Raw genomic sequence first — 24,624 nt, forward strand, 5'->3', positions numbered from 1 at the left:
ATGGAAAGAACCAAATACTCTTCTTCATCTCATCAATGTCAGGAGAGTTTTATGCTTGATTTTTGTTGTTTGTTTGGTTTTTGGCCAGGGAGGGGGACAAGGAGAGAGGGTCGCAGCAGTCATAGAGGGAGGTGGTTGGAAGGAGACCTGGCAAGTAGAACTTGGGAGCTCTCACTAGAACAGAATGAATGACTTCAAACAGGTAAATTCCTTCAGATGCCAGCCCAGGGGCTGTGTCCAGACGGAGCTGAAAACCACTCTTACCCCTTCCTCACCTTCCACCTCCTTTGGCCACCAGGCAGATGTCTTGGGGCACTCCAAGGAGGCTCCATCCTGTTCTGCTGATGTTTTAAGGACATCAGAAGCACTGTCTGGGCCAACATAGTGATTCTAGCCTGAAATCTTAACGGGGTCTGGAAGAATGGGTTGAGAAAGTATTTGGCTATCCTCCAAGATCAGGGACATTCCCACCTCAGCCCCCGTTTCCCGTAGCAACCTACACTACATCTGTCATCCACGGCTTTTTCACTTTTTCCAAAGCTACTTGTGTTTTCATCCTGTTGTACCTGTTGGGGCTAAAAACTTCCTTAAATTTTAATATGCTAGTATATAGAGAGTAATATTTGTTCTCAGCTGCCATAGTAGAAGAGCACTGACCAGGAGTTTCAATGGATCTAGGTTCAAATCCCACCTCTGCCACTTAATAGCTGAGTGACTACAGGAAATTTTTGCCCCTTCTCTGAGACTCAGTTTCTTCATCTGTAAAATGGGATTATTGCTACCTCCTCTTCCTGCCTTGCATGGCTGCTATGATGAGAAAATGAGATCCTTGACATAAAAACATCTTGAACAAAAGCACAAACTAGGGTGCTGATGCAGTCATGTTTGCTTTAGCTCAATCTCCTTTTAGCTCCTAGGGGGCTGTTGATTCAGAATTCTCAGATCTGGTGAATGAGCCTGTGTTCTTCTCTCCATCTCTGCATGATTTTATACAACCTGGTCACATCCCTTCCCAGGCTTCATCTTTCTAAAGAGTCTGCATTTGTTTAATCTATCTTCATATGGCAACCTCCTCCACCCTTCCCCATCCCCTTGGCTATAGAGTGGCCCTTCTCTGGATCATCTCCAGCTCCATTATGTCATTCTGGAAGCACTAAGATCAAACCTGCACAAATGTGTGTGTGTGTGTGTGTGTGTGTGTGTGTGTGTCTGGTCTCTGCGTGTGTGTTCCTTAGCTCTGAACCTCTGACCCTGCCCCCTCCTCAATTATAGATCCTAAAACAGGATGCTTGCCCAAGACCCTCTCTCCAAACTACAGAGAAGGCCGGTTGGCCCTGGGCTGTAGCCTCCCCCTCTTTCTCTGCGCAGCCCTGGCCCCAAGGGGCTAAAACAGCTCCCTGTCTGGCTTGGGAGGCTAGTAGGTGGATAACTAGGATTGGGGGGGGTAGAGGAGGAGGGAAGGGGGGGTCTTGCGCAAGCGCACGCCGCTGCTCGGACCGCCAATGCTGCTGCCTCCGGGAGCAGAGGAAGGCAGGAGAGGAAGGAGGGAGAAGAGGGGAAGGGAGGGGGAGAAGGCACTTGGGCTGCAGCTCGCAACCAGAAGCAGCCTCGCTCATCTCTCGGAGGGACAGGGAGCAGCAACCGCGGAGTAGGATGCTCTGCGGGGCGCCCTGAGCCGGGGACGCGTGGAGCAGGTTCGGGGGCCGGGGCCACAGGGCAGCTTTCAGCATGCATCAGTCCCTGACTCAGCAGCGGTCCAGCGACATGTCCCTGCCCGATTCCATGGGTAAGTCTAGCCGTCCTTCCTAGGGGCGGCGGCAGCATGGGGTGAATGCACTGCCCTCTGGGCTGCGAGCGCCCCGGACGCTCTGGGAGCCAGGGAGCGGGAAGCGGGGCTCTGGAGGGGATCCGCGCTCCCCAGAGTCCAGGTCGCAGACCCAAGCCCCAGGGGAGCGGCCCGGCGGGGGCGGAGGCGACGCGCTTAGATTGGAGCTCCAAGCTTGCGTCGGAGTATCCCTGCCCCGGAGTGAGGGTGTGTGCGTGTTTGTGTGCGTGTATCGACAGACTTGCAGCCGGTGGTAAGTCCCAGCTGTCTGGGGATCAAAACACTTCCCTGCAACCTGCGCCTTCGCTTTCCATTCGACGCTCTCTCTTTGCAAAGTCCTCGTCACTTCTGAGAGCTCAGGACTAATGATAATTAAAAGAAGCGGGGTCCTCGCCCCCTCCCAACTCTGTCGTAGCTGCCCTGAAATTCTGCAGGGTCGGCGGGGGGGCGGTGCTGACTTGCACCTGGTTGCCTGGGGGAGGGTTGCGCAACCCTGGGGGATGGGCGTGGGGGGAAAGGAGGTTCTGGCGGGAGGGGAATTCCTGAGGAATCACTCAAGACAGCATAGCCCTGCCGTCTGCAGCGGCAGGATCAGCATTCCTTGAATTTGATTCCTATTCTGCTCCAAATGCACGGAATGTGCGTGAGTGTGAAAAAAGGGGCGGGGCCCGAGTGAGAGCGCGAGAAAGAGCTAGCGCGAGCCCGCGCATCTTCTGAAGTCGCGCTTTTCTTGCCTGGGTGGAATGGAGGGGGAGGTGGAACCCACAGCCCGATTTGGTTTAACACCTTTCCTCCTCAAAACTGGGGGACAGCTACCTCTAGTCACCAACTTGGCTGCCCCTCGAAGCTGCTTTTTGGTAGTAACAAAAACAAACAAACCCAGTCCTCCTCAGCTGCTAGGCACCTTCCCAAGCCCTATGATTTCACTGGGCGGAGAAATTAATTTGGAGCCCAGGAGAGCAGGAGGGGATTGTCAAATCATGATCCCATTTAATCTTAAAATTCGCCTCAGATACACTTTAAATCGAATTCTCTCTTTAAAACGTACTTTTCATTTTCCAAATCCGTCCGTCCCGAATTACTGCCAATTACAGTCTGCTCAGGTGTTCTCCAAAGAATCTGCGCTAACATCTCGAGGGGAGGGGACTGGGAGAGAATTGAACCCCCTATGTGAGCTCCCCTCTGCTTGCAAAAGACTCAGTCTCTACAATTCGTTCACCGGAGGGGCCCCAGAAAGTACATGGTGGAAAGATCCGTATTTTCAATGTTTGCATATTCAGTATAAGAATTTGCTCTTTTTTATTTTTAAGGGCGTAGTTATTTGCAACGTGGTACAAATGAGGCCAAGAACTCGGGTCCGAATCCAGAACCCAGCAGTACCAGACTCCCCGCAGCTCTCTAACACACAGATACGGACACACACGCACACGTAAACACAGAGACAAGCACACACACACACGCACGCACACAATGCACTCCTCACCTTGGCCAGCTGTGGCGCCACGACGCCAGGCTGGGGAGCGAGGGCGGGCAGGGGGCAGAGTGCGAAGGTTCCGCAGCGCCCCTGCCCGCCGCGGGCCACAGCCGCCAACCAGACCGGCCTCCTGCACCCGCCCCGCTGCCTGAGGGGGAGCCGGCAGGTTAGCAGCCCAGGCTTAAAACACTGCTACCTGTGGGTTGGGGAACAAAATGAAGAGAGTTCTTGGGGTCCCAGGGGCCCTCAGCCAAGCTTGCGACTGCGCAACAGGAAGTTGAGTGGGCTTCGCCCAGCCCGGACTCAACACCGCGGGAGAAGAATTATAGATTCTGTATAGACTCGCGAGCCCGCTCCAAACATCCCGCTTTGTAAAGTCCGCAGACCGAGGGCACTAGCGAATTTCTGAGTCAAGTGGTAACCCTGGGCTTCCAGTTTGGACAGGGGAGTCTCCCCGGAGTTCCCTGGCGCTGGTCCCGCACAGCCCAGGCCTGAATCAGCGTCTAGCCTACTCAGGAGCTACTCCCACTTAACTCAGCTCTGGCACAGCCACCTTCCCTTCACGGAGGGAGGGGAAGCAGGGTGGGTGGGTTCGTGTTTCCGCCTCCAAAGGCAGCATTTCTGAGGGGAAGACACAACAGCAGCCAAAACAATAAAATATAAAACACACAAATACACACTCACCAGGTGCCCGCAATCCACGCTTGCTGGCTGCCTGGGGATGAGCGGTTCCTACAGGTCTTGGAGAAGGCGGGCGCTTGGCCTTTTGAAGATGGAGATTTGACTCCAGCACCCCTCCATCCCCTCCCAGCAACCCCACTTCTCCCTTTTGGCAATACTGCCCCCAGGCGCTAAGGCACATCTACTGCGGCGGGGCACTCCTTTCCTCCCAGATAACAAACACATTGTAATTCACCGGTGATCGGGGATTGCTCTGGTCAATGAATTGCCAAGGCAGGGGTGGAAGGGCGGGTGTTTCAGCACCTTTAAGAAAGTGTTTGGGAGATTGGCAGAGCCTTGAGGCTCTTGTGTGGGCAGCCACCTGTTTCCACGGATGCTCAAGGCTGGGACTTCTGGGACCCTCCCTGTGTGGCAAAGTGGACTCAGGTAAGCAAATCCTAATCGGTTCAAGAGATCAGCCCTGAGCATTAGCCGGTTGTCAACAACGTAGTGTACAGGACAGGATACTGGCCCCCTATCCTCACTGCACTCTGATAGAGATTACACACCCTGTGATCCAGGAGGTAATCAAGAACATGCCCAAGGTAAAACAAATGAGCAGCTGCAACCATCCCGCCTCCTGGCAACCCACACCTTGGTTCCTGTCTCATACATAATCCTGGAACTGGTGGACATCACATGGGTTGTGGATCCACTATTACAATTGTAATAGTTAAAATGAATGTATGTATTGAGTAAGACATACAGGACCTCAGGGACATGAAATAATGAGTGATTAGAGTGAGCTTCATCAGAAAAACTTTCTGGAGGAAGTGAGTTTTGAGTAGTTTCAGAGGAAGGGAGGGAATCATGTTCAAAGACCTCAGTGCAGGTGGGGGCTTTGACCAGGCGGAGAAACCCAGAGGAGGGAGAAATTGGCTGTATTTGGAAGGGTGGAGACAGCAAATAATTGGGTGCTTTTAGAGCTGAGAGCTTTGTGGTCATCTGGAACCTGGGGTGGAGGCGGGGCACTGCAGAAAGGGAGGGCTGCAGTAGTTCTGCAGGAGGCTGCTGGAGTGGAGGGGCAGCAGGCAGTGCCAATGACTGGGTTTCAGACTCTTCCACTGCTGTGGGTTGCAGGGGTGGTTACTGTTGTCTAAACAGAAATATACTGGGTGCCAAGTTGACAGACTAGTGAGAGACATGGGGGTTGTAACACAATTTGGCCAGAAGTCTTTTAATTCTGGGGAGCCCTCAGGTGTACCTTATTTTAAATCTATTCTATGACTGTGGCCCATATTTATTCACACAATTCCCTCCACAGCCTTTTTGATTAGAAGGGAAGCAATTCTGAGACATTGCCTCTTGTTTATTCAACAAGTATTGGCTGCTCACTAGGTGTCAAACACTGTGATAGGCACTGTTTTCAAATACCTGCTGCTTTTAAGTACCTCACGGGTCTGAGGTGTTTAATATGTCAATTTACTAAATAAAATGGCAATAAGATGTTCCTGTCTTCATGGGGGCATCTAAGGCAGGCCCAAACTGTATCCCAATAAGAGTAGGGCTCTACTTCTTCCTTCCAAAATAAAGCACTCACCAGGAAAATGTCCTAAGCAGACGCAATGAACTGCTTTCTAAGAGCCTGGGCTCCACCTTTAGAGAATAGACGTGTCTTGCTCTAAGTAGATGTGACTTTTAAGTCAGATTGACACCAAAGATAAATGGAGGCATGATTCTTCAGTTTGCCAAAGGATTCACCCTGGGGTTCCTTAAAATGGTCAACTCCTTAAGTGCAACTAGAAATAATTTCATTTTACTCAATTATCGTCCTTATTGTGTAAAATAAGGGGTGACTTCGGGGAGGGCATGAGGGGACAGAGAATAGATATTCAACCCAATGATGCAAGAGTTTTCTTAGGAATTTTATCTAAAGCAAATCCTATCCGGAGGCAAGGCCCCTGTGGATCTGTAGGATCTTGGCCTGGGTTTCTCAAATGACTGGAGTTTCAATTCAGGTTCTAAAGCACGAAAAAAAAAAAAGATTTTCAAATGACACCATGTGGTTTGCTGAGTCACTTTTCTGACCTGGCTCCTGTGCTTTTAAGAGTTAGAGTGATATTTGCAAAAGAGACCTAAGAGCTGTGAATAGGATCAAAGGAGCAGGCGAGTGATACACACACAACTAGAAAGACTACACACACACTCCCCCAATTTAGTCTCTAAAGTTACATGTTTTCCATATGAGGCGACACTTTCATGTGTCACAGAGATACCCTTGGTGGATCCAGATGTTTCCTCTCTTTGGCCAGTTTGAAGCAGGGAAGCGCTAAGAAGGTGTGAGTGACAAAGGAGAAAGGCAGATAAGACTGGGAGGCAACGTTGTAGGTTTATGTTAGAGTCCCTCTGTGGTGCCAACTCGCAGATCCGCTGGGAAGTATCTATCATATAAACTCAGGGACCCTGATTTAGAGACTCACTCAGGGCCGCTAGAAATCAAGAGGAAGAAGAGTGAGCCTTCAGATAAACAGAGGGCATAAATCCTGCTCCTCCACCCCCACCCCTGGCAGCCCGCAGCTCTGGCTCAGCTCCAGGGTTTGCCACCAGTCAGCTCACCATTTGCATCCCAAATACCCTTTCACACAAAAGGCCCTGATGTCACAGGTGTCTCTAGTGGTCCCTTCTATTTTGTCCCCATGGAGGCCGAGTTCAAGCCCCAGGGGGGAGAAGCCCGCAACTCTCCCTACCCCTCCTCCCCGGGTGAGATACTCTTTATTCTGTGGGTGCCTATAAACGCTCAAGCCACTAATAACATTTCAATGCAAATAGTCTCAGAAGAGTATCGTCTGAGAAATGACCCTGATGAGTCACGTCCCTCACTTTCGAGGCTGACGTCAGGGGAGACCGCCAGCCCCTCCCACCTCCCTGGGAGCCTCGGCAGGGAAGGCACTGGGGACGACAAGATGGATGGTGGGAGTAACCTAGGGTGGCACTCGGGATGCTCTTCTTCCATCCAGGAGGGGATATCTGTTGGGAGCTGCTTGGCCAGCCCCGGCCCCTCCCTCTCATCACCAGCAGCCCCCTCTGGGTCTTGCTGGTTTTCTCGCCTCCCTCCCCCAGGCTTCATCCCTTCTCCCCTCCCTCCCAGTGGTGCAGTCTGGGCAGCTTTAACAGCAGCTGCTTCCTGAGGCTGCAGTGAGGCCTCTCAGAATGACGGGGGTCCTGTGAACAGACTCTAGTGGCATCTTTAGGCCCATAAACGACAGTCAAACCACCTGGGTGGGCGACCCCATCCTCATGCTTCCCATTGTGTCAACCTCCCCACTAGAGAATGGACCCTCCTAGCATGCGTTCATTTGCATATTTTTACAGAAGTCCTAGGTGGGACTCATCCTTGGCATTTCCTGTTGAGAGCCCCTCCCCATGCTTGAGAAACGCACTCCGAGTGGAACAGTGCTCAGTTCCTTCAAAAAAAGGTTGAAAAGCGAGTCACCATTTTTCTATCTGACTTAATAAGCCTGTTTTCGAAAAAAATATTAGTTTGCGCTATCATGTCTGATAAGCACTGAGTTTCCTGTGATTTATATTTATGTCACCTTCACATAAGCCTAAATGTGTATACATTCCCATCTACTTTCCCCGATATATATCTTTGCGGACTAATGGCCTCCAAACACTTACTTTATTACACACATTTGTTATGTGACAAATCTTGCCAACACACCATTTTAAAGTTTATACATGAGGTGGCGAATGTCAGAAATAAATGAAAAAAAGAATCCCAGTACCTGGCTTGGTTCTGATATTTACACTGAAAATGAAATTTCATATCTCCAGCTTATGAAAAAACCCTTCTTAGTTGCATATTGGCTCTAAAATGTTTTCATTTAATACCTCCTCATGTACACTTTCCATTTATCATATGCTTTATAATTTGGCCTAAAAAACCACTCTACTAAGCGAGTATGACACATCTTTTATAAAATGCCAAAATCACAAACATTTGTTTGGTTTTGCTTTTACATAAACAGCAACATTTCTCCTATTGTTTGTTTTCAAACTGGGAATCTATTTTTTATCGTAAATATGGCACCTGATGACTGCACAAAACTAAAGCTCCATTTCTTCTCCAGAATTCCACTCCCCAAAGGTAACCCCAGTTACCAGTCGGAGTAGGAAAGGAAAACCTTCCTAGTGATTTTTTTTCTTTAACTCCATCCCTTCTCCAGCCAAAATGAGCAATTTCAGTTTCTCTGTGTGCTTTCAGGAGCCTTCAATCGGAGGAAACGAAACTCCATTTATGTCACCGTGACATTGCTTATTGTATCTGTGTTAATTCTCACGGTCGGCCTTGCTGCAACAACCAGGACCCAGAATGTGACTGTTGGAGGTTATTACCCGGGAGTGATTGTAAGTATAAAAGGCACAGGTAGGTCTCTGAAATTTGCTGGCTACAGACCTTAAGGTTCTGGTGGTTTCAATTCCGTTTGTTTGAGTTTCTGGGGTTTGCTCAGTGTTCCTCCTTTATATAGTTCTGTATTTATATAGGGAGACAACTCTGGGCCCATTAGGAAGAGCACTGGACTAAGGATTAGAAGAATCCCAGCTCTATCCCTGATCGGCAATGTGACCCTGAGCAAGTCATCTCACTCTTTAGGACCTCAATTTTCTGGTCTATGAGATTGTTACCAGCTAGCAATGTTCACCTTAGACTAAGATCCCTTTCTCTCTGGGCATCTGCTTTCCTATAGATAATAGAGGTTACTTGATCTTACCCGACATCTGAGGACCCTTGCAGCTTGACATGCTATTACCAACAGCCCTGATTTCCAAAGTGATCCTGCATTCCTATCAGGCAAAATATGTGGAGTGTTTACTCCTAAAATATATGCATATTTATTCATTTGTAAATTATATACATGCTCATAAAACATACAAAAAGGGAAAATTGATAATTAGATAAAAATGAAATCAATAATTTTTGCTTGATAAGCAATAATTTTCAATATTGTCCTATTAACACTAACTAGAATTTCAAAGAATGATATACAATGAGATCTGTCATTAAAGATAATGGCTGTAAATCCTTATTTCAAATAGCCCACTAGATAATTTTGAATAATTTTGGCTGACTTATTATCAGATATGATTGGATTGTCATTGGCGTGATTGTGTTTTAATGTCAGTCTCACAATGCGGCTGACAAAAAGCTCACCCTGAGAATCAGAAGCGTCAACTCGACCATTTCTTCGTTGCTCACTTGTGCTTACATTATTAAAGTCATTTTCAATTTGTGGTTTCTCATGAGTCTTCCCAAATGGCTTGTCCATTTTGCCGGGACTAGTTTAGTTAAAATTAGATAATACAGTCCTCTCTCAGGATAGCTCACCTTGTCATCCAAATTCACACTGAGGGAAGGCACCAGGGACAGTCTGTTTATTGAATATTTGTACAACTTAATTTCTTTCTTATTATTTTAGGTAAACAATAAATAGGAAATGAGAGTTGGAATAATTTCTTTGTTTTACCCAACCCCAGGGTGCATGCAATCCACCTTGGAAACCACTGAACTCTTTATATACAAAACCTCATTTTACATCAAATCATCATGTTGTATATTTTAAATATATACAATTTTATTTGTCAATTGTACGTCTGTAAAGCTGGGATAAAAAGAAAAGAAAAACAAAAACCTCATTTGGATCTACACAGATTGAGGTTGAGCCCAAAAAAACCTAACCAGAGGTTGGAAACTATTTTTAACATCAATTATATGACTCCCAATTGTAGTTGCTAGAGAACAGGAAATAAGTTTAGGATGATTCATTTTATATATATTTTAGAACATCAAAGAGATCAGATGTATTTGTTGTTGTTTTGTTTTTTTCTCTCTTTTCCTCTTTTTTTTTTGGAGAGGTGGGGGTTGAAGGGAGAAGCAAAGGGCGAGGAAAGGATTAAAGATGGATGCCTTTGATAAGCCCGCGCTGTGAGTGACCAAGCCTGATGCCTGTTGCCTAGGTCACCAATTCTACAATCAGCCTCCTCAGTAGCCCTAGCAGGCTGGGCCTGCCACGGGCCTAGCGGCGCCTCCCTTGAGCTGAAGCTGCCTAGGGAAGTTCCTTCGCTGCTCTTGGGCAGCAGGCAGGGCTCTCCCCTGCCAAGGACAGGTATCCCACAGATACCGTTTGGTGCCCTCTGTTAAATATGTGACGTGAGAACTCACCCAGTCCACTTTCTGTGGTGAGGCAAGAACAGCAATCGTCAGCAGAATTGGGTTTTATTTTTAAACACAAGCAAGGCGGGGTGAGGGGGGCGAGGTTGCATTTTGGTGGCTGGGAAAAGCAAATTATAGAATTTATGTGACTTGGTGTGCTCCAGATAGCATTTAGTAAAATATTTCTGACGGATGAGCAAATGGTCCAGCCAAGATTCACTCTCCGGTGGGTGAGGGGAAGGTATTTACCGTGTCATTTAGGAGTAGGTACTCCTTTTCATGAACATGGCTATGAACTTTCCCTGTAGAATATCTGACTGTGTGGGTGGCTAGGTTGGAATACATTAACAAAGGAAGGGGGGCGCATAATTGTTATTCAGGTAACTGGTGCTGGCCTAAGTTGAAGCTGTGGGGGTCTCTGTGTGTGTGTGTTTCGCTAAAAGTTAGTAAGGAAATGTTAATAGGAAAGCCATCCCTAACAGACAGTGTGCCCTATGGTTTAACCTTTACAAATTTGCTCTTTTAGTTCCTGTAAGTTTCTTTAAAATGGGTTTTAATTATAGAAAGCAAAGGGGGAGGATTGCAGATTGAAAAGCAGAAAAATCCATCTGAGTTTAGAGGTGAGATCATGTCATAACAAAAGTCAGTAACAAAAGTCAGTAACAACTCATACCTCTGAAACAGTAAATGCCTGAGAATCCAGATTTATATGGGAATGGGGTGCTTTCACTAATTGAATAGTTTAGCTATTAGGGAGGTATTGTTTAAACTCTAAGCTAGTCAGTTCCCCAACCTTGGTGTGTGTAAGAATGACCTGGCCAGCCTGTGGAAAATGCAGAGCTCCATTGCCTTCTCCCAGAGATTCTGATTCAGTAGTTCTGGTGGGACCCAGGAACCTGAATGTTCTTTTCATGAGCCAAACTTCGATTTAAAAAATAACACACAGTGAATCTGCCTTTTAATAAATACTCCAGGGGAGTCTAAATCAGGTTGACCAGCAATCACCTGGAGAACTGAAACACAATAAATAAAGTACACTTCACGATAAAACCAGAGTGAGCATAATGTGGCATACTAAGTTTCTGCACTGTCAAATTGGTCACTTTGAATATAAATTACTATTGCATAGAATTAGGACAAATTTTCAGGCTATTTGGAACTCCGCTGTTTTGGGACTCTGGTTAAATGTGTTAATAATACATGAAAACTTAAATTTTCAAAACAGACAAATTAGGGAGTGGCTATTAGATTCAAAGACTTATACTGTACAATTCATTTAAATACTGAGATCTCGGGCATTTCTGGGGAACCTTCATTTTGCCAAATGAGATGCTCTTGTGCAGTGAGGTGCACTGTAATAGGATGTTAGTTGCTGTACCGGAGCTGGAATGTGGCAGCAGCATCCTAAGATACACATGCGCATCTTTAAGACGTGCTACCCTGTACAGGCTGAACTGTACAGTTGCTAAAAAATCAAAACTAGGCGAAGAAAGACAAACTGGCTTAGTTATTGTTTAATACCTAAGCCAAACTGGTCAGGATTTTTACTGACCTCAAATATGCAAGACATATTCCATTCCAGGACTCTATATAATCTAGAGTTCTGAAAAAAACAAGAGCCTTGTTTGTTGTACAAAGCTGAAAAAAAGGCCCTGGAGCGAACCTGCTCCTTCTCTGTAACTCTCTAACCTTATCTCCTGGAGACTGAGACCACTAAATGTGTTTCTCAAGCAACCCACAAGATGGAGTTGGCACCCTCTCCCCAGCTCTTCTACAGCTAAGGCCCATTCCAGCCTGAGTTTTCTTTCAGGAAAAAACCAGAAGATTCTGCCCCATTTCCAGTGGTGGGGTTGGGGGGCAGTGGTGTTAGTTGAAAATTATATCAATGTTACTGTGGTATCATAGAGACAGGGAAAACAGGGATCATTCAAGACAGTCAACAGCCCAGAAACCTTCTCTAGGCCAGTATGGCTTCAGCCTCACAGATAGAGACTCCTCTTGACAAATACAACAAAGTTTTGACTAACTTGAATACTCAGGAAATAGAGAGAGCTCTAGATAGTGGGATTTGGTGGTTTATTGTGAATTAGGCAGATAGTTTGTCCGCCTCTTGTGTAAAATGTTTCTAAAATATAAGACCACTCTAAAATAAAGTTCCTACCTTAGTAACTACATTTCAAAGATGAGAGTTGGATTCTGATTTGCTATTTGCTGGTAAGACTTATGATGCTGTAAAGTTCTAACCTTCATTGGCTCCCTGTTGCCTCCTTAGCATGGTCATTCAAAGCTCTCTGAAGATGTCCTTAGTCTTTTGCCAAAATTGTCACTTCACAGTACCCTGAACACGACTTGGGCTTTTCTGCCTTGGTGCTGTCACTATCATTGTTCTCCTTGGCCTGAAATGTCCTTCTGCACTCTCTGTTTATCCAAATGGTCTCTCCTATCCCAACTTAAAGACACAGCTGGGACATTTCTCAATTAGTAGGGTCTGCCATCTTTGAACTCCTACCATTAGAGTCCTCTTACTCATGGTTCCTGGAGAATACTCACATTCTGCTTTGTGGCATCTGTTGGGCCATATTCTCATTTAGCTGTCCACAATCCCTTACCTGAACCCTTGAGCCAGATGTATTTGAGAATTTAGATTTTTTTTAATTTTAGAAAGATAATATGGTGCATATATTATTTATTATCTAACATCCCAGTGGGATCTTGAAAAACACCTCATAATCAAGCACTTTGTATTTCCATAATAAACTGAGTTTTTACACTACATGAATAAAGACTTTAAGAAAACTTCATGACAGTTCAAGGTCAGGTTTTGCCACCGAGTTAGTTACAAAAACCTCTCTTGCTGTTAAGAGCTTTGTGGATTTCAGGATTGTGGAAAAGGATCGTGGTGGACCAGTTTATGTAATTATAGTTCCTTAGGCAAAGTCTCATTGGTCTTGATATCATACCACACCCTACCTTCTGGCCTCCAAATCACATATCTAGCACAGTGCCTGCCACAGAGTAGATGTCCAATTAATATTTATTGAATGACTAATCATTCTAAGCCTCAGCACTGGGTGTCTGAGGGCAGTGGATGGGAATAGGCATAGGTTATAGGGCCGAGTCCAAAAAGAGCCCTTGAATCTGACTTTGATTTCTAATGATTTTTCTTTTTCTTCTACAAGTGGAGGGCAGCCAAAACAAAGCAAACTGGTTATTTATTCAGATAATGGGGAATCAAGATGGAGGTCCAAAGGTCTGAACATTCAGCGATTTTATGCAATTCTCAAGGGATGACTACAGGGCTTACCTTTCTGAGGCCTCAGGAGAGCAAACGGTTGATTAGAAGCAGCTGCTCTTTTCAGAAGATTCTGCTGATTTTTCCTTCTTTATTTCCAACCCCTCAATTCTTCCTCAAATAGGACTTTTCACTCCATCCCCATAGAGAACTTCTTCCCTGGGGCCGGGGGGTAGGATGAAGGTCACTGTTCTACTAACACTGGCCACAGATGCAGCAAAGTGTGGCTGAAAGAACCCTGGCTGTTAGTTAGGGGACCTGAGGACTAGTCCTGGCCCTGCCACTAACTTGCTGCCAGAGAAGCTGAGCCATACAATCCTAGGCCTCCATTTTCCTATCTATCAAATGGGAATGATAACAGCTCCACCGAACTCCATAGCATTGCTACTGTGACCAAAATGGAAGGCATGTGCTTCTTTAAATTAAGATGCTTTTCAAATGTAAGGCAGTTTTAGCCCATACCGACTGATGAGTTCATCAACATGCCATCCAGATGAGTGAATCTTCCAGCCATGATTCTATAGGTACAATTCCCTGCAGGTGAACTCTGCCTATGTTTGACTCCATCTTAAAATGTCTCCTTCTCTGTGAAATCCGAGAACTATTATTTATTTAGCAGCCTACCTTATGCAAGTAACATTACATACATCTCATTTAATTGTCACAGCAGCCCTGTGTGGTGGGTACCATTTTGATTACCATTTTATAGATTAGGAAACCAAAGCACAGAGTGGTTAATGGACTAGCCCAAGGTCACACAGTTTATAAGTAGTAGACCCATGGATATAATACAAAATGAATTTTTTCTCTGTTCCTATAGCACTTTGTTTATACCTTGGTCCTTAACCAACAGTCTGTCTCTCCCTCACTAGACTATGAGCTCCTGGAGGGCAGGTGCCATGTCTTCCCTTTAACCTAACAAAAGTACTTGGTGAATGTCAGAAAACTGAATGAATTGGAGTGGAATAGGATAGAATGGAAGGAAGGGGAGGAACTGGATGAAATAACTGGCTGACCCGAGATTTCCATTTCTGGAGTGCCTTGTCTTCCCAGTTGATTCCACAAGGCTTCCAGCCCTGCTCTTCTGGTTGCTGCCATCACAGAGTTATTTGAGGATGGCAGGAACAGCATGTGTCTGTGTTTCCCATCTGAAGGTGAAGATTGCTCTTGGGGTTCTGGGGAGATTCAGTGAATGTCTGTGGCAACTGAGGAACTACTCAGTAGAAGGACTTATCTTCCATGTAAGAAGCTGCCTCCAACTTTCTCTCACTCTCTGCAAGTGGCCCAGAATGCCATCAGCACAGGCTATTCATGGAGCTCTTCCTTAAAAATATAAGCTGACGAATATATTGGAGGGGGAGATAAGACAGAACATGAAACTGTCTTACGAAATAGAATAAATAGTGATAGGATTTTCCAGCTCAAATCAGGTTAGAGCTGCTTAAAAGTTAAATATCTTTAAAAATAGTACAGATGATCACTAGGGCAATAACTAATATTTGCTGAGTACTTACTGTGTACCAGGCACTGTGCACAGTTCTTTGGATATATCATTCTGCTCTATTCTTTAAAAAGCCTTGTGAGATAGCCATGACTGTAGTCCCCATTTTCCAGATAAAGAAACTGAAGTTTAGAGAGATCGATCAGTTTGTTCAAGATCACACAAACGTAAGTGGAAGAGCTGCGGATAGAAGCCAGGCCAGTCTGATAACCAGGTTTTAATCAGTAAGTAGACTTTGTGACAACACATTTTCATTACATTTAAAATAAGACCAGGTGGGAGAGAGACATAATTTGTTGAGTGTGGATGTTCCCGGTAGAGTCTCAGATGGTAACTCTCGGGCACTTCAGCTTCTATTTCCACAGAGGGGTTGCTGGCTGAGTGGCCCTGCAGAATGAGTCCTTGGAAATCTGTACTCATTCCTTCCTTTCATTCTCTTTCATTCTTGGGTTTCCGAGACAACCACCCAGTCCCCCTGTGCCACCCCACCAAGCTCCTGCCCAGCCCGTGGGTCCATTCGATTTCCAAGCCTAGGAGTAAGGTTTGGGGGCCTGGGACTGAAACACACGCCTCTGTGAGCCAAGGTAAGGCTGCAGCTGGAAACCCAGACCATTAGTGAGGCTAAAGAGAAATGTAACTACATCACTGAACTTGTGTTAAGATTTATTGGTCCATTCTTGCCACTTTTTACTTCTTCCATTTTCATCCCCATCAACAGCCATCAGTTAGTGATCGTTTTCAGCTGAGACTGGAAGAAGTGGCACTCAGTCCACTAATGGCAGAACTGAGAGGAAAGTAAGATCGGCTACACCAAGCCATCCCCCGAGCCACTTAGACAGGGAAATTGTTTTTCAGGGTTTTACACTGCCATTTCTGTTCACCCTTTAATGAATGCTTTCTGTCCATAAATGAAGCAAAGATTGAAGAAGAGATGAATAAGTGCTAACATAAATTGCACCGGGTCAGCCACAAATACAGTCTTTCAAAAAAATACTTCTATTTTTTAAAGCCTAGGTTAAGGTGCTTGCTGATTTCTAAAGTACTTCCTGGGTTTGATTAGTCAGTGTGCCAGATGCATCAAAAATTGCTATTTCAAACCTTTATTTTGTAAACCACGTATCAGAGTGGAAGGTCTCTTTTTGAAAAAAAAAAGATATTAGAATATAACTCATGCTTTTCATCATTATATGTCCCTTACTGACTCACCAGCGCCATGCTAGGGAATGGATATTGAAACTGAAACAAGCAGATTCTGAAAAGGTTGACCTTTACTTCTAGTTTTGGGGCACACTGAGTTTCTTTTTAGGTGTGATTCATATCTACAAGGAAAAACTGACAATTGGTGGGAGAAATGCTTTTGTTGTACATACTACATTTGTGTAAGTAACAACTGCATGTGGCTCTGGCATGTCTACCCCAGTATTTTCCATTGTCCTGAGTCATACCCAGGAGCTGGAATGGTTGAACTGGCAGGCTGACCATTTGCCCACCTGCTATGTATGCCGTATTGCCTTGCAGCTCGGCTTTGGATCATTTCTTGGAATCATCGGATCAAACCTTGTTGAGAACAAACGGCAGATGGTAAGTCTTCATCACTACAGAATCAAGTTCTTTTTGTCTGAAAAAGCTCAGCATTTGTAAGGATAACTAACACATTTCTAAGGTTGCCCAAATTGGGCCACAAAAGAAACTGCTACTTAGTCTTTTCTCCTAAGCTCCTGGGGAACTTGTTTTAAAGTGACCCTGTGGTATGGGACTTGTTCTTATTGTGCCTCATGTTCCCTTAGTGGCCTAGCTAGTCTCTTTAAGTCACAGGGATAGAATATTCTGGATCTTGCCCTTTGTTTTCCTCCTCACTCCCAATGGAGTGGTCCAGCCTACTCAGTCAGGCTATTGTTCTCACCTCGAATGCCTTTGCTTCTGTGATTTCCATGGCTGTAGCCTTGGATTATTGGTGACTCTCACATTGTCCTCTCTGATGCATAATCTTTTTGGGAAGTTTTCATAGGGTTCCTGCCTTCAGGAGACTACAACCTAGGGGACTTGGACTAAGAGAACAAATACACTTGGGGCACACAGGAGATAAAATTATGAAGCCAACCTTAATTATTTCCATTACCCATAGTTCAAAGCTAAGTGTGTTGTAAGGTTGAAAAGAAGGATGAACGTATAACAGAAGGTAAAACTTAGAAAATTCTATGTCTTGATAGCAGCCCACAAGGGCAAGCTGTTGTATTTTCCCGGTTTAGTCTGAGAAATCTTCATAGAGGGCAAGAAAAGAAAGTACAGGCTGAACTGCAAGCATATTGCAGTTTTATACGCTTGTAAATCAAGATGCCTGGTGAGTGGTCAGATGGAGGACTGATTAGGCTCCTCCAGTACAAGTCTCTGTGGCATCTTGACTTTGATAATGGGGTCTAATTAGCAGCAAGTAATAGCTCCAGGGACAGAGAACTAACGGTATGTCCTCCCCCAGCAAATGTTGGGAATTGCCCTCAGGGGAGTTCTAATAGTTCTCTTCTTCCATTTCACCTGGACTCCTCCCTGCCAGTTGTGTTTGCACTTTGAGCTTAAATTATTCAAAATAATGGGGAAGTTTTAATTGTAGAGCTGATCATAGCATAGCTAATAATGCCAATTTCATGACATAGTTCATCCATTATTTACCAATTCTCTGTAGTGCTGTGAAGTAAGATTTATGGGGAGAGGTTTCTGAACAACCCCCGAAGGAGATAAGTATTTCCTCCTAGCCTGTTGAGGTGGGAGAACCTTAGGGTGGCCTTGACTTTAATTTCTTCCTCTCTCTGGAAGCAGCTTAATGCCATGCTATTTCCTGCTCCTTTCCCTCAAACACATCAAGGAAGAGAAACACTGATTCCATCTAGTTTTGAGGGTCAACATGGACAGATGATGGGTGTGCAGGCAGCACCTCTCCCTGTCCCTGGAGGCACCTTGAAACACCTGCCCCCACGTTGGGTGGTAGTATCACCCTTGTAATGAAAGACAAATTATGAGGAAAATTTTTGTTACCTAACATGATCAGAGAATTGGGTGGTCTGGTTCAAGTAAGCATTCTTCTTGAAATTTTACATACATACCACACAGAGTTGATGGGTTTCAGAGGCTTCAACCCCTGTAAAAGATCTTTGACATTTAAGTCCTAGTCAGTTGAAAGTTCTCTTTCTTCAACGATGCAGAAGGCCAAGTAGGTGCCTCAGAATCCCCCTGTCTGCATCAGTGTCCACTGTGGGAATGTGGGAAGAACACTGGACCAGGACTTGGTGGCTCCAGGCTCTTCTGTAGAATAGATGGTGACTCTAAGCCTCCAATATCACATTAAATTAAGGGCTTGGGCTACATGATGTCAAAGGTCCAACATTTTTCTGAGTCTGAGAATGGAAGAGCCACAGAATCAAATTCCGTCATGGACAGCATGCTGGACACCAGCAGCTTCCTCCTCATTTGGCACTCACAGACTCACAGAGAGAATTTCTTAGCTTGGCCTGAAAACATAAAAAGTGCTTCAGTGGCCCCTTCTCTGCCTCCACCTCCCGCTTCCCCAGCTCCCACTCCTCCTGCATGACTGAAAAGAGCGTCCACACGGGTTGGCAGCCAGAGCTCTGCTTCGGCTGGCAGGCTCTCAGGGATCGCCTAGTTTCCAGAAGCAGCAAGAGTGGAAGGCTTACAGACACTTTTGTTTTGTCCCTCCCCTCACCCCCAGCTGGTGGCTTCTATCGTCTTTATCAGCTTTGGAGTGATTGCAGCCTTTTGTTGTGCCATAGTTGACGGGGTCTTTGCTGCCAGACACATAGTGAGTATTTTCAGTCCTGCGTTAAAGTAAGTGTGCAATACAGCAAGGCTTCATGGAGTGTGTGCTGGACTTGTGCTCCGTGCTGTGGGGGGGTGTAAGGGGGCAGAGACAGGATCCCTGCCTAAGGAGCTGACAGTCAAGATGAGGAACCTGTGGGACACACAGGCATCTGGACAAGTGGGTCTGGGCTGGGGCTATAAACTCCAAAAGCCAGAGTGGTTTTTCTTGGACTTCACGGGTCAGGGACGGCTTCCCACTGGTGGTGGTGGGTTGGGGGTTGGCTAAAGCTCCGCCTCTGACATTTGGGTGAGACTTGGAAAGGCAAAGCCAAAGGCACTGGAGCCAGGCGGATGGCTTGGAATTGATGTTGACAAGGAGGAAGTAGGGAGAGAGGAGCGGAAGCCACATGCCTTCCTGAGAGCCTTGAGGGTTTCAATACCTGGCTTTGCTCCCCTTCAACGGCAACAAGAGCAGACCATGAGGACAGAGTCACCTTTTCTCAGATACCTGAACTTTGCTCTCCCCATAACAGTGGTTGGACAGTGTGATGTGATTGGGGTCTGCAGAAAGCCCCAGAGCCGAAGTCTCCATTCAGAGTCCAGTCCTGAAGTTAAGGTGCTGAATGCTTTCTACCCTGGAGAACCTGTGTCTCAAGCAGGACCATTTTACTCCTGAAACCCAGACCTGCACTCTCCTCTGGGGAAGCCTGGGGGTCAGGGCATTCCCATGTGGTTCTCTACAGGAGCTCTTGCCCATCACCTCCCATTTCATACACTTCCAGGCACCTGGCCAAAGGCCTGCTGCTCCTTCGGCAAAATAGGCACAGAGCCCGTGACCCAGAGTAGTTCCGGGGTGCCAAAGAAATATCATTTTTTTCCAAATCAGAAGAAAAACGATAAACTTTTAGGCCCTCCAAAAGTTTCCCATGTAATATAAATATATTTGTCTTTATACCAACACAGTCATAAGATACAATTAAAATAAATAAAATATAAATTTCAATATTTTTTAATGGAGGATAGGGCCCACAAATGCCAAAGTGCCTAAGTCCCAGGGAAGTCATAATGTAGCCCTGATCTGGCCCACAAAGTAAAATCAAGAGTGAGCCACAGCAACTTATTGAGCCCCTGCAACAAACACAAACACTCATTTTATTCCAACTGAATCAACATTGAAAATGAAAGCAGCTTGTGAACTAGTTGGAAATTTTTTGCTCTCTGAAACAATTGAATTAGAACAAAATTGTATTCCAGAATCTTCTGTGGATCAATAATATTTCATTCCTTTCAGTCATAGTGCAGGTCATTCCAAAGGAGTGTCATGGGTACAGTTGGATCTGGGAAGGATGACTTAGGATTTCAATTCCAACTTGTTCTCGGACCCTCCTGCCAGACATGCAAGTCAGTCCCTCATTTGCTAAGACTAGAGGAGCTCATATGGGCCATGCGGCCACCCAAATAATCTCTGAAATGGTATCTCAGGGATAATTTCTGCATAGGGGAGGGAAGTAAAGGGCCAGGAATGTAAATGTAGGCCCCTATATCAGACCCATCCCTTCTGCTTTTAGCTGAGAGTAGCCATCTTTTTCTTCATGTTTTTCTTAAAAAGGCAAATGACCCCTTAGGACCTTGCAACATCCACAATCTTACTGCCCTAACATAGCAATTCTTACCGTTTTTGCATATTGCCCTCTGAGTACATACCTATTTTTGTAGCATGGTTGCTGTCAGTCATAGCATGTGTGCTATTTTGTATTCAACAGGAGCCATCTTAGTAACAATAATGCCTTTGTTTTTGTGTTGTGCATTTAGCTTTTCAATGTGCCTTCACATCTATTATCTCATTTGAGACCCATAGCAGTCCCATGAGATACATAGGGTAGGCATTATTATCCCCACTTGACAAGCAGACAAGCACTTGACAAGACTCTGAGGCAGTCTCCATGGCAACAGAGGCCTAGTGGCCAAGAAGCCTACAGTAGATTTTGATGGCATCATGAGTTAAAATGGCTGCCTCCTTTTACCTCCTCCTCCCCTCCTAATGTTTTTTTTAACAGCTTTATTGAGATGTTATTCGCGTCCTGGAAAATGCACCCATTTAAAGTATGTACAGTTTGGTGGTTTTTAGTATAACCACAATTATGTACAAACTATTCCCTACATTAATTTTAGAAGACTGTCATTATCCCCAAAAGAAACCTCATACCCTTAGCTATCACCTCACTATCCCCCTAGCGCCCCACAGTCCTAGGCAACCACAAACCCATTTTTTTCTTTATAGATTTGTCTATATTAACTAACACATATCAATGGAATCATATAATATGTGGTCTTCTGTGACCTGATTTCTTTCACTTAGTATAATATTTTCAAGGATTCATCCATGTTGTAGCACGTATCAGGGCTTCATTTCTTTTTATGGAGTAATATTATTCCAGTGTATGGATATACCATCTTTTGTTTGTCCATTCACCCACTGATGGGCATTTGAGTTGTTTCCACCTTTTGGCTACTATGAATAATGCTTCTATAAACATTTCTGTACAAATTTTCTGTACAGTCATGTGTTTTCCTTTTCCTTGGGTCTATACCTGGAATTGGAATTGCCGGGTCACATGGTAACTATGTCTAACCTTTTGAGGAGCTGCCAGACAATTTTTCCAAAGTGGCTGCACCATTTCACATGCCCACTGGAAGTGTATGAGCATTCCAGTTTCTCCACAACCTTGCCTTATTATCTGACTTTTGAATTCCAGCCACCCTAGTGGGTGTGAGGTGATCTCCTTGTGGTTTTGATTTGCACTTCGCTGACACTCCTAATGTTTTTGATCACTGGCCTCAGTCAAAGGCAATGGGGAAAATGCAAATTATATTTACTGGAGGCTTCCTCTAATAGCCACCTACCTGCCTCTGACTCTAGGCCCTCGGTACCTTCTGCAGTAGAACATATGACTCAGGGGTTTGGGGTAAGGTTGGAGGAATCTTTGAGAAAACCTCTCTGCTTACACTGTACCTGTCCTAAGACATCTGCCAGTCCTTCCTGATACTCAGAGAGTTTGGGGGAAGGAGGCTTTATTAACCTATGGTGATATCTGTTGGCCAGTTTGAACGAAGGGCACATTTGGACCCTAGCATTGCTTGGGCGGGTTAGAGCCAGCTTTTCCTGTTGCTGACGCCCACAAACATTATCTTGCCCTGTCCTTTGGCTCAGGAATGTATAAGCTTCCCCCCAAGAGCTTCCTTTTTATACTACCCTCTCAATGTATCTTGTTCCTTCTCTCTCTTGTCCCTAATATAGCCATTAACTAGCTGGGAAAGTCACTTTACTTTCTTGTGCCACAGTTTCTTCCTCTTCCAAGTGGATATAACAGTAATCGCCCTCTCAGGGTTAGCGTGAGGGCAATACAAAATAATGGGTGTGAAATGCCCTAAGAGGGCCTGGAACAGAGTAGACACTCAAAGCAATTTGTTTCCATCTCTTCACTCCAGAGTTGGTCACCCATCAGATTAAGAAGGTTGCCCAGCCCTGGCTGAGTGACTTTTGCTACCTCTCAGTTTCACAGGCTTGTTTCTCTTCTGGGGCTCAATAGCAGCCAGAGGCAGCAAATGGGCGACCATCACATGTCTGTCTTCATTTAGGGCACTTTGTGGCTGAACGCTTTTTGCTTTACTGGGAGGTCAGGAGGGCTGTGACCAGCACTTCAAGCCTCCCCTTATGCAGGATAATAATGACTTCTGCCATTACCCAAACGTGGAAAATAAACCCTGCTGGCTGTGAGCAGGAGAACCCTCATTCCCTTGCAGCCTGACTCCAGGCTAAGCAATAGTCAGAACAGTGAGCAGCCAGGAGGTTCGTGAAGAAGCAGCTGATGGAAAGGCCTAGGTCCTTGATGGGGTGGCAGGCTGGGAGGCAGGAGGCACTTGGGTGCCAGGTACAGGAACTGCTAAATCACATGGGTAAAAGCAGCCACCAGGATGGGTGAGAGAACTGGGGGCAAGAGGGAGGGGGCAAAAGATAGACTTCCCCTGCCAGGGCGCTTTGGTCAACCCCCTAAGGTCAGTTTGCATAAACTGCTGGTCCAGTCCTACTCTGCTTTGGGCCAGATCCCCTCCCTTCGGGGGGTGTTTCACATCACCCTGAAAGTGAGCAGCATCTCCCTGCTTGCAAGCTTCCAGGCAGCGCTGCAAGCTGTCCACTCTACCCCAGCCCCCTGCCTGAGAGCTCCGTCACCGGGAAGCTGGCCAGGACTGCAGGGTCAATCAACTGTCCTTGAGCCCCATGTCCATTTCCTGGGCTTTAGCAGCATATTTGCAGTTCACTGTCATTATCTCATCTGTGCAGTTAAGTGAAAATGGCTCGTGGTTCAGTTGAGTTAAAACCTACAACAGTCTCAGTAGCTGCCCATCCCCCTGGAGCCTGCTTCCTGAGCTCTTCCTTCTAGAAAAGCTGTGGCAATGACAGCAGGGAGTGCATATCAGCCAGCCCTGGTCCTGTCCCCAGGTGATAATGAGACCTCATTGTTGGAGCTGGACTCACTCCTTTGGAGAGTGTGATCGTGCAATAACCTGGAGTTTTGGATTTTGTTCCCTGGGGACTCTTTGCAAGAAAACAAAGACCAGAAATAAAAGAAAACCAGAGAGGAAATTTCAAGAAAGCCATTTCTCAATCAGTTTCCTAATTTCTCATTAACCAGTGGCTCAGTACAAAGCAGTAATTAGAACCTTTTTATCTGATCCGCATATTCTCAGCTCCCTGATGGGCAGCTTTCAGAAACTAACCCAGTCCATGGCCTCTGTGTGTGTGTGTACGTGTGTGTGTGTGTGTTTTCAAGTCTTTTATTGCCAAGCAGAGCACTTGCTGCTTTATTTTCCAAAGCCAAAACCCCTTTGGTTTGGGTTTCCCTTTCCAGGATCTGAAACCACTCTACGCTAACCGGTGCCACTATGTCCCCAAGACATCCCAGAAGGAAGCCGAGGAGGTGAGCCAGAGTGAGGCTGCATGTCTTACCTTTTGGGAACGTCTTCTGTTCTGCCTGAAGTCCTCCTCCCCCCCTTTTTTTAACTCCTTTTCACAGGCCTAAGGCTTGCAGCTAGGTCTGTAGTTGATTTGTTCAGTGGGTCAGAGCACAGTGCTCATGAGGCCATGGTCGTAAGTTGGAGCCTCATGAGGCCTAATCAGATTCACTTTGTTCTGTGGCCACAGGCTGCCCCTCTGACTCCAGTGGGCAGCCTCTCCCTGTGTGGCTTTGATCCCAAAAGGGCGAGATGAGGGTACAGAGGCCACAGGGAAGGCCCCTGCCACCTCCCTGGGGATGATGGTCCAGCTGCCTGGACTCAAGGCTCCGCCAAGGCACTGGGATGGGACTCAGGAGGTAGAGCCTGAGTCTCACACTCAGGAGGGGTCATGAAGCCGCATGAGGATGACTGAGAAGCCTGGTCCACTTAGAGGCTCTGGGAGGCCTGGACTGTCAGCCTGGCCCCCTCATGACACTCCCAAGAGGCCAGTGTGGTAATGCCTGAGTGGGCACAGAAGAGCATCTCTCTCCCGCCCCTCACAGCCCTTCTTGTGTCTCATGTTGCCTCACGCTGAACTAGAGGCAGGGACAGTGAGTGAAGCGTGACTCCAGGTCATCTTTGGAGAACTTTCATTTTAAGACACAATAATCCCTTCCCAACCCAGAGATCCCTTCAATGTGAAATGCCACCTCATGCTTATAGAAACCTTGACCATCTAGTATGCTGTTAACCTCAAATTGAAAGGCAGCCCTCCCACCCACTCCAGCGTAGTTAGAAAGATAGTCAATTTGTGATTGGGAGAAAAGGGAGGCAAATGGCTATAAAATGGCCA

General features: G+C 46.0%; 1 protein-coding gene across 3 annotated transcripts in view; it reads left to right on the top strand.

Annotated features, from left to right (window-relative positions):
* Positions 1-1,534: 1,534 nt before the first annotated feature.
* Positions 1,535-24,624, top strand: part of TMEM255A (transmembrane protein 255A) — a 46,143-nt gene continuing 23,053 nt past the window's right edge. For 2 of the 3 annotated variants that reach the window (XM_017673913.3, XM_017673914.3), the window contains exons 1-5: positions 1,535-1,786; positions 8,227-8,369; positions 16,485-16,547; positions 18,688-18,777; positions 23,687-23,755. In XM_017673913.3, the coding sequence (XP_017529402.1) occupies positions 1,729-1,786; positions 8,227-8,369; positions 16,485-16,547; positions 18,688-18,777; positions 23,687-23,755 (423 nt within the window). In that variant the 5' untranslated portion in view covers positions 1,535-1,728. The remainder of the gene's footprint in view (positions 1,787-8,226; positions 8,370-16,484; positions 16,548-18,687; positions 18,778-23,686; positions 23,756-24,624) is intronic. The other variant, XM_037008478.2, reaches the window with a different exon arrangement.

Source organism: Manis javanica, chromosome X (assembly GCF_040802235.1).
Source record: "Manis javanica isolate MJ-LG chromosome X, MJ_LKY, whole genome shotgun sequence".
Taxonomy (NCBI): domain Eukaryota; kingdom Metazoa; phylum Chordata; class Mammalia; order Pholidota; family Manidae; genus Manis; species Manis javanica.